At 37.6% G+C, this 12549-nt stretch overlaps 1 protein-coding gene across 1 annotated transcript in view; it reads left to right on the top strand.

The window, feature by feature from the left end:
- Positions 1-12549, top strand: part of PLCH2 (phospholipase C eta 2) — a 126437-nt gene that overhangs the window by 101194 nt on the left and 12694 nt on the right. The window contains exons 16-25 of the mRNA XM_075520539.1: positions 4-162; positions 2134-2226; positions 2698-2798; positions 3755-3852; positions 4678-4860; positions 5313-5420; positions 5607-5731; positions 8703-8787; positions 9326-9472; positions 10397-10476. Of these exons, the coding sequence (XP_075376654.1) occupies positions 4-162; positions 2134-2226; positions 2698-2798; positions 3755-3852; positions 4678-4860; positions 5313-5420; positions 5607-5731; positions 8703-8787; positions 9326-9472; positions 10397-10476 (1179 nt within the window). The remainder of the gene's footprint in view (positions 1-3; positions 163-2133; positions 2227-2697; positions 2799-3754; positions 3853-4677; positions 4861-5312; positions 5421-5606; positions 5732-8702; positions 8788-9325; positions 9473-10396; positions 10477-12549) is intronic.

Consider the following 12549-nt stretch of genomic DNA (forward strand, 5'->3'; position numbering starts at 1 on the left):
TAGGCATCTACTAATAGGAAAAGAGTGGAGAATATAGCAAAGAAAAAACTTGACTCACTGATAAAAGAATCCAAAATCCGTGACTGTGAAGATCCAAACAATTTTACAGTTACCACTCTACCATCATCAGGAAAGGCTGGTCTAAAATCAGAGAGTAAGAAGGTGAACATGTTTTATTATACTTCACTTTCCTCTAGACCTAATTGTTGTTTTGTTTGTCTCTGTAGCTACATAGTACTATTATTTTATAACATAAGATAATGCTTGTTCTTTCAAAGGTAGATGTCTAAAGTTGGGCTTTTAAATCTGTTTTGAGACTCCCCAATAAAGATAGCTCAATTTACCTGATGTGTCTGCAGCTATCATAGTACTAATGAAACTAAAGAATGCTCAGCACTTCCCTTAAAACAAGATAGTGTGAGTCACACGATGAATTTTGCAGATCTATTTGCCATTAGGTCCCTGTCTCCTGTCTAGGTTAACTAGGATAATACAACTGAAGAATAACCAGATAGCCAAAATGTTCACCTGGGATGTTGGAGATCCGGGTTCATATCCCCAGTCAGACTTAGGTGGAACTGGGATTTTAAAAGCTTTGTTTTCCATTCTTGGATGACTGCCCTGACCACCACGTATTTGGCTATTTCAATATTTAAGAAAACACATTCCCTTCTGCTGTAATATTTTCTGTAATATTTTGTCATGACATCTTATTAATACATCAGGTTCCTCATATAACAGCTATATTATAAGGAAGAATACTTTTCGCATTTATGCCCGTTTAGCAGAAGTTTCTTTTTAATTTGCCGATAATGAGATTTTAATTTTAGCTGTTTTTATTATTCACACTTGATGCAGAAGGATAGTCTGTTACTGCAGATGAATAATGAAATATGGCAGTCTTTCAAAATATAAACTGAAATGCTAACCACTTCTTTCTTCAAAATCCAATGACTTTCTCCAGTGACTTCAGAGAAAGAGGTGTTTAGCATTTCCATCTGTTGTGTTTTATTAGCTTACTGAATAAACCATATATTATTGACTTCAGATTCATAGCTGAATTCATTCAGTTAATGATGATGCCAGGTGAACATCACTGTCAGATACGCAAAGCTTTTTTTCTTGATCACACAGCAATTGGAGCATGAAATGTACACATGAAATGACTTTCCAACAGAAAGAATTTTATTTTCCGTTATAACAAGTGCATATGAAAGTTGGGCGCTTTTTCCTCAGTTCTTTATATTCTATGCATTTACATGTGTATCTTAATTTTATACTAATGCTTATTTATAAAAATGTACTCAGCCCACAGACTACACTTCAGGAACTTGAGGCATTGTTATTTTAGAATTTGTAAACAGCCACAAAACGCGTAGGAAGATTGTTGCGTGCAAATGGAAAACATCGGAGATCTGCCAATAATAAGCAGGTGTACTAACTAGGGATTAAAACTAGATGAGAACTAAAAATCAGCTTCCCAAAACTTTCTGTGGCATGAGTTCTGTATGTACTTTTAAGCCTAATGATTTACATAATGTATCAGACAGTTATTCTTGTAAAATCTACTACAAGGCCAAGATTTCAAGAATCCTTTTGCATAGGTGTTAACCAGAATAGTCTGTGTTTTATTAGTCTAGGAAATAATGAAACTGTAAGGTCATATTAAAAAACAGTGGCACCAATGAAGTATATACATTTTTAGGGATTACGAGAATTTTGTTTCCTTCTTACCATGGAGTATCTTAGCAAAACTGTGTAACTGGCAGAAATAAGTCCTGTTAAACTATGCTTTTCAAATATTAAGCTACAAACCAGTCTGGTGTCAACGAATGTATGTGGTATGGGGGCATTCAAACTTTGCCTGGATGAAAATAAAATTTGGGTTAGGTATTGGTGTGATTTCTGTCTGCTCTGAAAGTTCCTGTGGACAAAAAGGATGGCAATTATTGCTGGAATACAAGGTCTTGTACTCAGCTTGTGTTTAAAAAAAAAGTCTCCATTGGTCTGGTCCAGTTCTGTTGATACTTTAGGGAGGATTGCTTCCCAAACTCTTTCTGATGATGTTCAGATAAGCAGTCTGTAGCACTCTCTTTGGTCTGCTACATTATTCTTTCTGTTTGGTTGCTTTAGAATAAACTTGAGGATGACGTGGAATCTGGGGAAGACTTCAGTACCAATAAAAGGCACAGCCGGTCATTGATGGGCAGTTTTTCTAAACGCAAGGTGAGCCACTCGGTAGATTAGGTCTGCACTAAATATTGTATTCTTGGGTAGGTTTTTTCTTTGCACACAGTGGTGGAGAGGAATATCATAATTGCATTGTCTGGCAGAGGCTTGCTGTCAGACTGTTCACCGAATAGATAGGCTGGATAACTGGTTATAATTGTGCATAACAGATAGTTTCAATTTACATCAAAGTCTAAAAGTATCCAAGATCTAGTCTGAAAAACATAGAAATTCATTTGCACCTTTTATCTGAGGATTTGCGATTCCTTTATAAAAAGGCTCTGACCTTGGGCTGAGTCTTCCCCATGTGCATGCATGTCGCTCTGCAATACTGAGTATTACAAAAGCTGTCTTTCCCATTTTCTGTAAGTAACATACTCATTGGCATAACAAAGCAGAATTGTATCCAGCTGCTCAAACGTTGATCAGACGGTTGTGACATTATGCTTTTATTTCCTTGTGGCACAGAAAAAAGGAAGCAAATTGAAAAAGGCAACAAGTCTGGAAGAGGGTGAAGATGATTCAGATTCTCAAGGAAATTTAGCCAGGAGCTCTGTACATTACAGCAGGTTTGTTAACAAGTGATTTGGCAATTTTGTTTCTAAAAAAGATACCTACATAAATGTACCCACTAAACAGCTATGCTTCAGGTCTAGGAGCCAATTTGTTGAAGGCTGCAGGCACGTGACAGGAATCTGGTATAAGGGTAGATCCGATGTCTGCCACAAGATCATCAGAATGATCTCTCGGTGCCATTCAGGCTAATTAGCAAAGTACAGTGGACCTTGTGTTTTGAGCTCTTATCATCTCATCCAGCTGACATATAGGCCATTTGACTGGTGGCCCAGTGAATCCATTAAGATGGATTTGCAGTGTATCAGGTCCCCAGCTGATTTTTTTTATTGTTTTATAATTTGCCAAATGAAATTACATCAACGTGCAGGTGATGATTTTGATTTTTTTTTTTTTAAATTGCCTCTTCAAAAATCCTGATGTCAAAGATCCTTTGCAGAATGGTTGTTTAAGCTTCAGGCTTCAAAAGTAAGAAATCAGATCAAGCAGTTCTCTAGGATACTTTGGAGCTTTCTTTGGGAGGTTAGCAGATATGCTGTTAGTGATAACCTGAAGCAAATGAGGAGGATCAGAGCATTACTTTCTTACTATTTCTTTGAGATTTAAAAAGTTCTTTTGTTAGCACTTGACTTGAGAAGTAAATATATATGTGAAGAGACACTCCACCCTTTGGTCAAAGCAATTTAGAGTCCTCCCCACCAGATCTTAGTAGGTGAATACTTATGTCTGCCATTAACACGTAAGAACCAGGACTTACTTGTTCTGTAACTTCCATGCCGTTGGTTCCACAACTTCTGTGCTTTGACGATGAAGCTCTATGTGGTGTAAAACTATGAAGTACCTCCTTGGTGGAAGAAAATCTTCTTATTTCTTTATCCTGATTTATTTTTAAATATGAAAGATAAAATTTACCCCTTAATTAATGGGAAATTAATTTGTTTTATCTTTCTAGGATAAACCGACAGAAGAAAACAATGAAGCTGTCCAGGGCACTCTCTGACCTGGTGAAATACACAAAGTCTGTTGGCATCCATGATGTTGAAACTGAAAGTAGGTTGAACTAGAAGTCTGCTGAAAATAATTGCTATACAAAGAAATGGAAATGTTTATGTTCTTACATATCTTCTTATTAAAAGCTGGTTTTCTGTTTGTTTCTCCCCCACCCTGAAAAGATTTTAGCAGAAGAGCTGCACACAATAAAGCTATACTATTTTGAAGTAGCTGACCACTTGCCATTCAGAATCCACAAAGTGAGTCTAGAGTTGTGTGACAGCTTCCATAAAGGACAAAAAGTTACTACAGGTAGTAAGTAGTACACATGTAGTCTTTGCTAGCTTGTATAAAAGCTGCTACACACTACTTACATCCTGGGAAATAACAGAGGACTTAGTTATGCTCTTGGGCAGAACCGTCTGAAGAGCATTTCAAGCTTAAAGTTTAGATTTTTAAGTCAAATCTGATGAAATATCAGCATTAAATTTCTAGAATATTTCAGTCCTCTTTCTAAGTTTTCTGCATCTTATTTTGTCAGGAATCAAGTTTTAGTTAAAAGTGTCAGAAAGAGAGAATCGCTTCCCAGAAAACATACTTTCCTTGAGCAAATTCAAAAAATCTTAGGCAGTTTTTTTTAAACTTCCTAATGAAGATTCAGGTAATTCATTATATTCAGCTTCATTTTCCCAGCCATAACTCCTCCACTAAGCACAATGATTTTGCTGTAATCTGAGACAAGCATAGTTCCCTCTGAGTGGGATGTATTCGAATGATGCTTGATAGTTATAAGGAACTAGTGCTATGTAGTTTTGAATGCTTTATCTAGATAATAAATAAACAAATAAGGAGATTATCTCTAATCTCCTCTTCTCTTCTTCGTAGTCTCTTCCAGCTGGCAGGTTTCATCTTTCAGTGAAACAAAAGCCCACCAGATACTACAGCAAAAGCCAGCACAGTATCTACGTTTCAACCAGCATCAGTTGTCCCGCATCTACCCGTCTTCTTATCGTGTGGACTCTAGCAACTACAATCCTCAGCCATTCTGGAATGCTGGCTGCCAACTTGGTGAGCAGAAAGAAAAATAATTTATTTTTGTTTTATTTTGGGATGGATGTTTTAACAGGAGTTCCAGAAGCACTCCTTTATAATACTCTGAGTTCTCTGCTCATCCAACTTACTGACAATTGAGTCGTCCTTGTGACTATGTTGTTACCTAGATAGATTACCTCAAACACGTGTCTTAACATGCAAGTAGTTTTCTGATAAAAGGAAATAAATGAACTTCTCAAATGCCAGAGGACTTCAGAGTTCAGACTCTTTTGGAGAGCTTCTCTCCCTGAAGCTGTGATGTATGTTATATAAGAGAATTCTTTTCCATAAAACATTTGAGTTTTTGCATCCAAGAACTCAGATGTGAAAATGTATTTAGGTGTCCTTCCTTTAACTTGGTTCTACAAACAAGAATGTTGTTAACGTACTCAGTGAGTAATAACACCTTTTTTTTTTTTTTTAAATAGTTGCACTAAACTACCAGTCAGAGGGGAGGATGCTGCAACTGAACCGGGCCAAATTTAGTGCCAATGGGAATTGTGGCTATGTCCTCAAACCAAACTGCATGTGTCAAGGTAAGAAAAACGAGCAAAAATAAGTGGATCACTTATTGCATGAGAAGAGTGGGTGTGGATCCTTATTATAGTTTGTTTAAAAATGCATTTCTGATGCTAGAAGCAAATAAGCCAGAAGGTATCTGTAACTAAAGTCATCCCCAAAATTGCACTTCTTTCACGTTATGTGACTTCTCATTCTTACAGGTGTCTTTAATCCAAATTCTGAAGACCCACTGCCTGGTCAATTGAAGAAACAGCTGGTTCTAAGAATTATCAGTGGTCAACAACTCCCCAAACCACGTGATTCCATGTTGGGAGACAGAGGAGAGGTATGGGACAATTGGTGATCGTTCTTGTGTATTGGAGAAGGTTTATTTCCATATTGGCTGGGCTAAGGATGAGGATTTAACTTCCTGCAGTTATCTGTCAGGAGACATAGAACATGAATGAATTAGATCATTAGCATCCTAGATCTTTAGGTGGTTTTCTTCGCTTCTAAGCATCACAGCAACGGTTTGATGTTTTCCCTCCAATTGTCAATACAGTGTCTCCAGGAGAAGCAAAAAAAGAGCCAATAAGCTCATCATGATGAGTTTCTACTCACCATAGTACTCTTAAACATCCTCCTTCCTCCAAAACACCCTTGCAAATCAAGCCAAGTCAGTTTGTCTCTTAAAAAAAAATAAATATAGAAAACTGCTGAGCTTGTCAGGCAAGGCAAGTGGGGTTACTTGGGAGTCCTTCCTGCTGCTTGCATGAATCTGCTCCCAGTCCTCCATTTAGCACAGTATTATTACATGTTTTCTTTCTGTCCTTCATTTTGTCTTCTGTTGTGTGACTTTTTTTTTTTAATTTTTATTTTATTTTATTTTTTGGTGCTCCTTTATTTGTTTTATAAAGCCCCTGGCAACTTCACTTAATGAAATATCAGACTAAAAGGAGCCAGATTTGCAACCTCTTGGCAACTTTTTAAAGAGGCTTTCTTCTTTATTTCTTGTGCTGTTTGTTGGTGTCGCAATGTCGTCCACATTACTTTATTAAATATTAGTCTTTAATGAATGCTAGGATGAAGTTTTGTCAGAATTAAAATTTCCTTTTAGCCCTTTGCAGTTAGAATCAAACCTCTCAAATGAGTTCTTACATGCTTGAATTTTATATGAATGTTGCAATCAGCTTCTAAATACTCTTTCTCCACAGAACTCTTTAGGTGACTACATCAAACCAGGTAAACTTCCCTAAAAAACCACAGCAGAGTCATACTGAGGGTTTAGTGAACCTATCTGTGTTTTAATTCATTTATTTCCACTTCCATTTATTTCTATTTTTATTAATACCACGTATGCAACAGCATGGAATTTGTCCTAATTCAGATTGCACTCATATTTCAGAAGGTGAAGAATAATCTGTTGGAATTCCATTTTATCCTGAACAGTAGGGGAATTAGCTCACGCAGAACATAACCTTGGAAGAAAACTGCCTGAGCCCATGAATCCAGTTCCCTACAACTGCAAACAGTCATGTTTTAAGTGATTACAAGTGCCTGCAAAACTTAACGCACTTACTCCCCATGTCAGGAGCCAACAATATATAGGAAAATTAACACTGTTAAGATAAAATGCCTAAATAATCTCAAGAAACAATCTGCACCCAGTCTGTCCAGATACCAAACTTGCAGTTAGTTTAACCCTGAGCAAGGGTTAGTTTAACCTCCAGCCAAGCACTTGTAGGCTGGCTCATCCTACCCAATTTCCTGTGCTCCCAGATTTGATTGCTGTCAGTGTCTGAGCTAAGTCAGGTATCTACACTACATAAGCCTGCCCTCAGAAATAAAAGCCCTGTCGAAAGCTACAGTAAAGTTAGCTGGTGTTTAAAATTCCATGTTTCATTTTATATGTTTCCTTTGCGTATAATTATACTGGAGAAAAATCAGACCTTTATTGTGCTGACCACTCTATGTTATGAAAAAGATTTTTGTAGAATAGAGCTAGGCAAACAAGATAAGATGTTTGACAAATACACTGTGTAGTCTTTCCTACTGAGAATGAGGTGTCTTTCAAAGAGTAACAAAAAGCAGATATAATACATCTGATTTTTTTTTAGTGGTAAAGTATTCTACAGGGACATGGGCACAAGGAACATTTGTGTTCTCCTAAGCATCAAAAAGATTCTTCATTCTTGCTGAGATCACATTGGCTGTTTACATTCTTGGTATCTGAAAGCAGTAACAAGCTTTCCAAAAATCTAATAGTTGATTATAGGTACTCTTGTCTTCAGTGTTACTTACTTACTGGGAGATGGATGATGGATTTGAGTATCAGGTTGCTGTTTCAAATTACGTCTAATTGAATGGGTCCAGCATAGGTTTTTATATGAGCCACATCACAGGCTGGAACAGATTAATCTTTTAAAGCTACCTGCCTTTTCCCACTCCTGGTGAATAGGGATATAGGTGTCACTCTGAGACTCAACTCTGTCAAAACTTGTCATCCTTTCAGAGGACACGAGATACTGGTACACTAATTAAAAACTGTAGAGGTTCAGGCCAATTACAGGAATATCTCTGTGGCTACCTAGTAGAATGTAAAGACTCTGTGCCAGGATGGTCGTCCTCTATGATCCCCAGAACGTCCTTCCCACTGTTGCCTTCAGGGAACTTGTAATTCAGTTGAAGTTCACATTTAATTAAAAGAGGTCTCAACAGAGTCAAAGGCTTCCTAGTCTTAGGTAATTACAGCAACCTTCTACAAGACATGCTCTAGTTTTTCAAGCTTTTATTCTAAGCAGACTTTCTTCCAGAAATGGAAGGTAGTCCTAGGAGATGTTTGCCAATCAGCCGGAGGTAGAAGTCGTATCTCCCATTTGTTTTGACCATTGCCTTGTCCATTGTGCCATGATGACACTGAGACTTTTAACAGATGATTCTTGTTGGGATTTTTTTAATGTTGCTGCTTTAGAACATGTTTATCATAATCTCTGTTTTGAATATATTTTAAAGCTTTTACTCAAATATCCACTAAATTAGAAAACGTTCATATGCAGACCAGTGTTTAAAGTTCATTTTAGAACAGAGAAATAGAATAGAACAGAGAAATGATCACAAATGCCTACAACATGATTATTCTAAATTATGCTTTTAGATGACTTAGCCAGAGATCTCTCATCAGCAATCCGTTACAGAAAGGCTCAGGACTAATAATTATTATAACAATAACATACAATGCCCACATTGTAAAAGCCATGTGCTTGAATTTCATCTTTGTCACTCTTTCTTTTCAATATTTGTTACTTTCTGTTTTCCAGATCATAGATCCATTTGTTGAAGTAGAAGTTATAGGCTTACCTGTTGATTGCTTCAAAGAACAAACTAGAGTAGTTGATGATAATGGTAAGATTTTGTGGCTTTTTTGTGGATTTAGGTTTTTTATGGCTGAAACATCCTCTTTCAGGCAAGTTTTGTTCATAAAGATACAAGTAGATGAAATTTGGTGCCTATTATGGTAAAGCACTGAAAAATTGATTTAAGCATTCTTGATGTTAATCAGACTTGGGTCTTGAATTGTTTGACAGAGTTGGTATAATGTTGTGAAGGTCCTGGTGTAAAACACGTAATTAGTCTGATTTCTCGTTGTGTATGAGAGAAGGGTATTTTGAGCTTGCTGTGGTCAAAAGAAAGTCAGGTTGTCCAAACACCTGCTGACAGCAGGGCCAAATTTAAGTAAGATCCAACTCTGTTTCTCACAAATTCTCGTGCTGTTGTGTCTCCTGCTGAAGTGAGTGGGAGTACTGGATTTTCCAAGAACAATGATCAAACTATTAGGAAAACTAGAATGACATTGCAGTTTAGGCATTCCTTATGTAGGCACTCTTCTTTCGTCTTGCATCTTGTGAATGAAATATCTAAAAGCTGATTCCTTCATTCCGAGGTTTTAACCCAATGTGGGAGGAAACGTTGGTGTTCACAGTACACATGCCAGAGATTGCACTGATTCGGTTCCTTGTGTGGGATCATGATCCCATTGGGCGTGATTTTATTGGACAGAGGACAATAGCTTTCAGCAGTATGATGCCAGGTAAGATGGAAATGGTGAAATCCCAAATCAGTTGGCTAGGACTTTTTTCTGTGATAACTGAAGCTGCAAATGCTGGATTAATGTGTGTGCATGTGTCTGCTGCAGAAATTTCTAGTTAGAACAAGAGACTGGGAGTTTGGACCCTGAGTTCTCTACCTTGGTCCACTACTGACTTATACGATGATGAAGACTAAATCAATTAACTCTATGGGACTAGATTTTAAAAAAATGAGTAAGATTGTTAAGCAGGATGGGTAAATATTGTGGGCTTGGAAGACTACCATACAGAATCTTTACTCCTGTTATCTCATGCTGCTTTTTCCTCCAGTTTTTGAAAGACACCAGAGTTTTGACTGGTCTTATTACTATCAGTAATAGTTTAATATAGAAAGGTAGTTACCTATTCTAATGAAGGGATCCAGGTTATTAAATGCCATTTTCTGTCTGTTTCCTACTTCTGTTTTCAATTCAGTCGTCTTTCACATTAAAGCTTCTTTTATGTATATTTTTCTTTTCTTTCAAATTAAAGAAAAAAGTTTAAGATTGAAAACAAACATCCAGTCTCAATAAAATGAACTTGGTTGAAATTTTTGCAGTATTAATAATGGACTGTAAGTCCCCAAGAGAGAATGTAGTCAAGTTTAAGTCATGGATTGACAGCGGCAATAATGGACACTTCAAAAAACAAGACACGGCTTTTTTATAAAATAAAAGGGATAAGAAGAAATGGGAGTTAAGTTTGTAAGTGGTGTGACTCTTAGATAACTGAGCGTGGCTAGGTGATGCACATGCCTGGATGCTTATTGTGGGGAGGAGCAGGGAAAAAATGGTTACTTTCTTTTGCTGTTTACAAAAGGAGAGTCTCAAGATGCTCTTCCTATCATCTGTTTCAACTCCTTGTCAGCTTTGTTCACTCTGTTTCAGGTTACCGACACGTGTACCTGGAAGGTATAGAAGAGGCATCCATCTTTGTTCATGTGGCTATTAATGACATCTGTGGTAAGGTGAGTGCCTTCGGTGTAATATAATGCACCTTGCATACATAAATGAACTGACAGGATTTTGTATCACACTAGGGAAGCCCAGTGGGTGAAGGTCCAAGCTAACATATTTGTTCAACTAGAGTAAACTTCATGTCTGTGATTGTCATGGTAGCCTGAGATCTTTCTGAATATACGTGGAGATAAAGGCAAATCACAGGGAAAGTTATAAAAAGAGATTCTTGCTGTGCCTTTTTGAGGGAGCCATAGGGGAAGATTATTTCATTGCAGCATGCTCACATTTGTATAAATAAGTATGGTTGTGTCCAATACAGTAAGTGCACCTTGCTGAACAAAAGGTTATACACCAGAACCGTGAGTGCTTGTTGCCTGCAAAGCTTATTCTATAAAGGCTCTCTCTGCCTTATGCTTTTGCATTTTAAATTTAATTCAGTTCTTAAAGATTATTTGCTTTGGGGTTTTTCCATAATAACACTTAAAATGCAGAGGAAAGATGATCCTTGTTATAGTTGTTGGACTTAATTTCACTGCTTATCTGTTACTAAGAGTGTGTTTGCTTCACATGCAGGAAAAATACAAGTATCTGGGTGCTATATCTAAATTCACATGAATAACTCCAAGCTGAAAGTAAAGCCCTAACTTCAAACTTTTCCTAGGCCAGCTGAAAATGAGGTAGCTTTTTTCCTCGCAGGGCACTGGATTTAGTTACTTCTACGGTATTGATTTCAATTACATTGAGGTAGCTAAGTATCTTACAGTGCCTTGGGAATCTCAAAACCAGTTTATATCCACTCGCAATGACAGGCTGAGCTTTCTGTAGTAGCAAGCTGTAGTATCAGCACCGTGACAGCAGGAGGCGGCATTGAATAGGCTGGGAGTTCCGAGTTCCTTTTCTTGTGCTGTTCATGTGAGAGGAATGAAAACAATTCTTAAAAAGGAAACCAGCTTTTTAAACTGCTAGATTTTAATCCAAACTTCTGTGGGATGAAACAGAGATAAATCCCAGGAAAGCTTCGTTTTGCATTTATAGGGAGAAGGGCTGTTTGTGGAAAGAATGTGACTTTAGACATTTTAGCTCATTTCCTGTTTTTTTTATTTGATGTCTAATGCAAAACCTTTAGGCAGGTATAGCTTCATCCTGACAGGACTAGGAGTCTTCCCTGAAACTCCCTGTGATGGCATTATGAGTCTGTTTGACTTTAGCTCTATTGAGCAAGAGACCTTAGAAGATCTAGGTGAAAGAGAGGTGGTTGGTGTTGGTCTGAGCAGGACAGAGCTGATGAACAGTGTTTAATTTCAGACTGTAGGGCCTAGATAAAAGGCTAGCACCCAGGTCATTGTAAAAAGGTCATTTAGTCCCAGGCTTCAGGGAAAAGTGATGGCAGGCTGAACATTTCAGATCTTTTGTGACTATATTTTTGCGTTCAAGGGAACTGTATAGGAGTAAGTCATGCCTGTTTTGATTGCGGGTAGGGATGCAATTGTCTCAGTAACCTTACAGACACTTGCTGGATGTATGCATTGGCACTGATTCAAACAGCTTTAAATTTTGTCATGAACTTCTTTGGAGTTCCTGTGTTCAGATCTATTGCTCTTTCTTGAATAGTTCTGTCAAACTCTCCATGACTGTAACAAGAAAGTCAGATAGCTCAGCCTTGGGCATGAGGCCAGTGGGAACTGAATCGATCTGATTAGTGACTGTGTCCCTCACCTATGTCCTTTAATGAAAGCAGGCATCCAGCAGAGATGTCTGCCCTGGCCAGCCCTACTTATCCTTTTTGTCAATTCTTCTTTTCTGTTCTGTTCTTAGTCAAAATGATGGAGAATAAGCAGATTCTCCTCCTCTTCCCAGTGTTGTGTGCATTCATGATGCTCCAGTTGTTTGCTACTTTCAGGTGATGTCCTCTGCACTGCGCTCTCAGTACTATTGTAAGGATAGCAAATATTTCAGTATCCTTCATTGGAAGTCAAAGTCTGTAGCTTAGTATCCACTGGCAAATGGGATTTTTAAATAAAAGACAAGCTGGGTCTGCCTGCCTTAATCACTGATTAGTTAACTTCATCAGCTTCCAAGTC

Source organism: Mycteria americana, chromosome 18 (genome assembly GCF_035582795.1).
Source record: "Mycteria americana isolate JAX WOST 10 ecotype Jacksonville Zoo and Gardens chromosome 18, USCA_MyAme_1.0, whole genome shotgun sequence".
NCBI lineage: Eukaryota > Metazoa > Chordata > Aves > Ciconiiformes > Ciconiidae > Mycteria > Mycteria americana.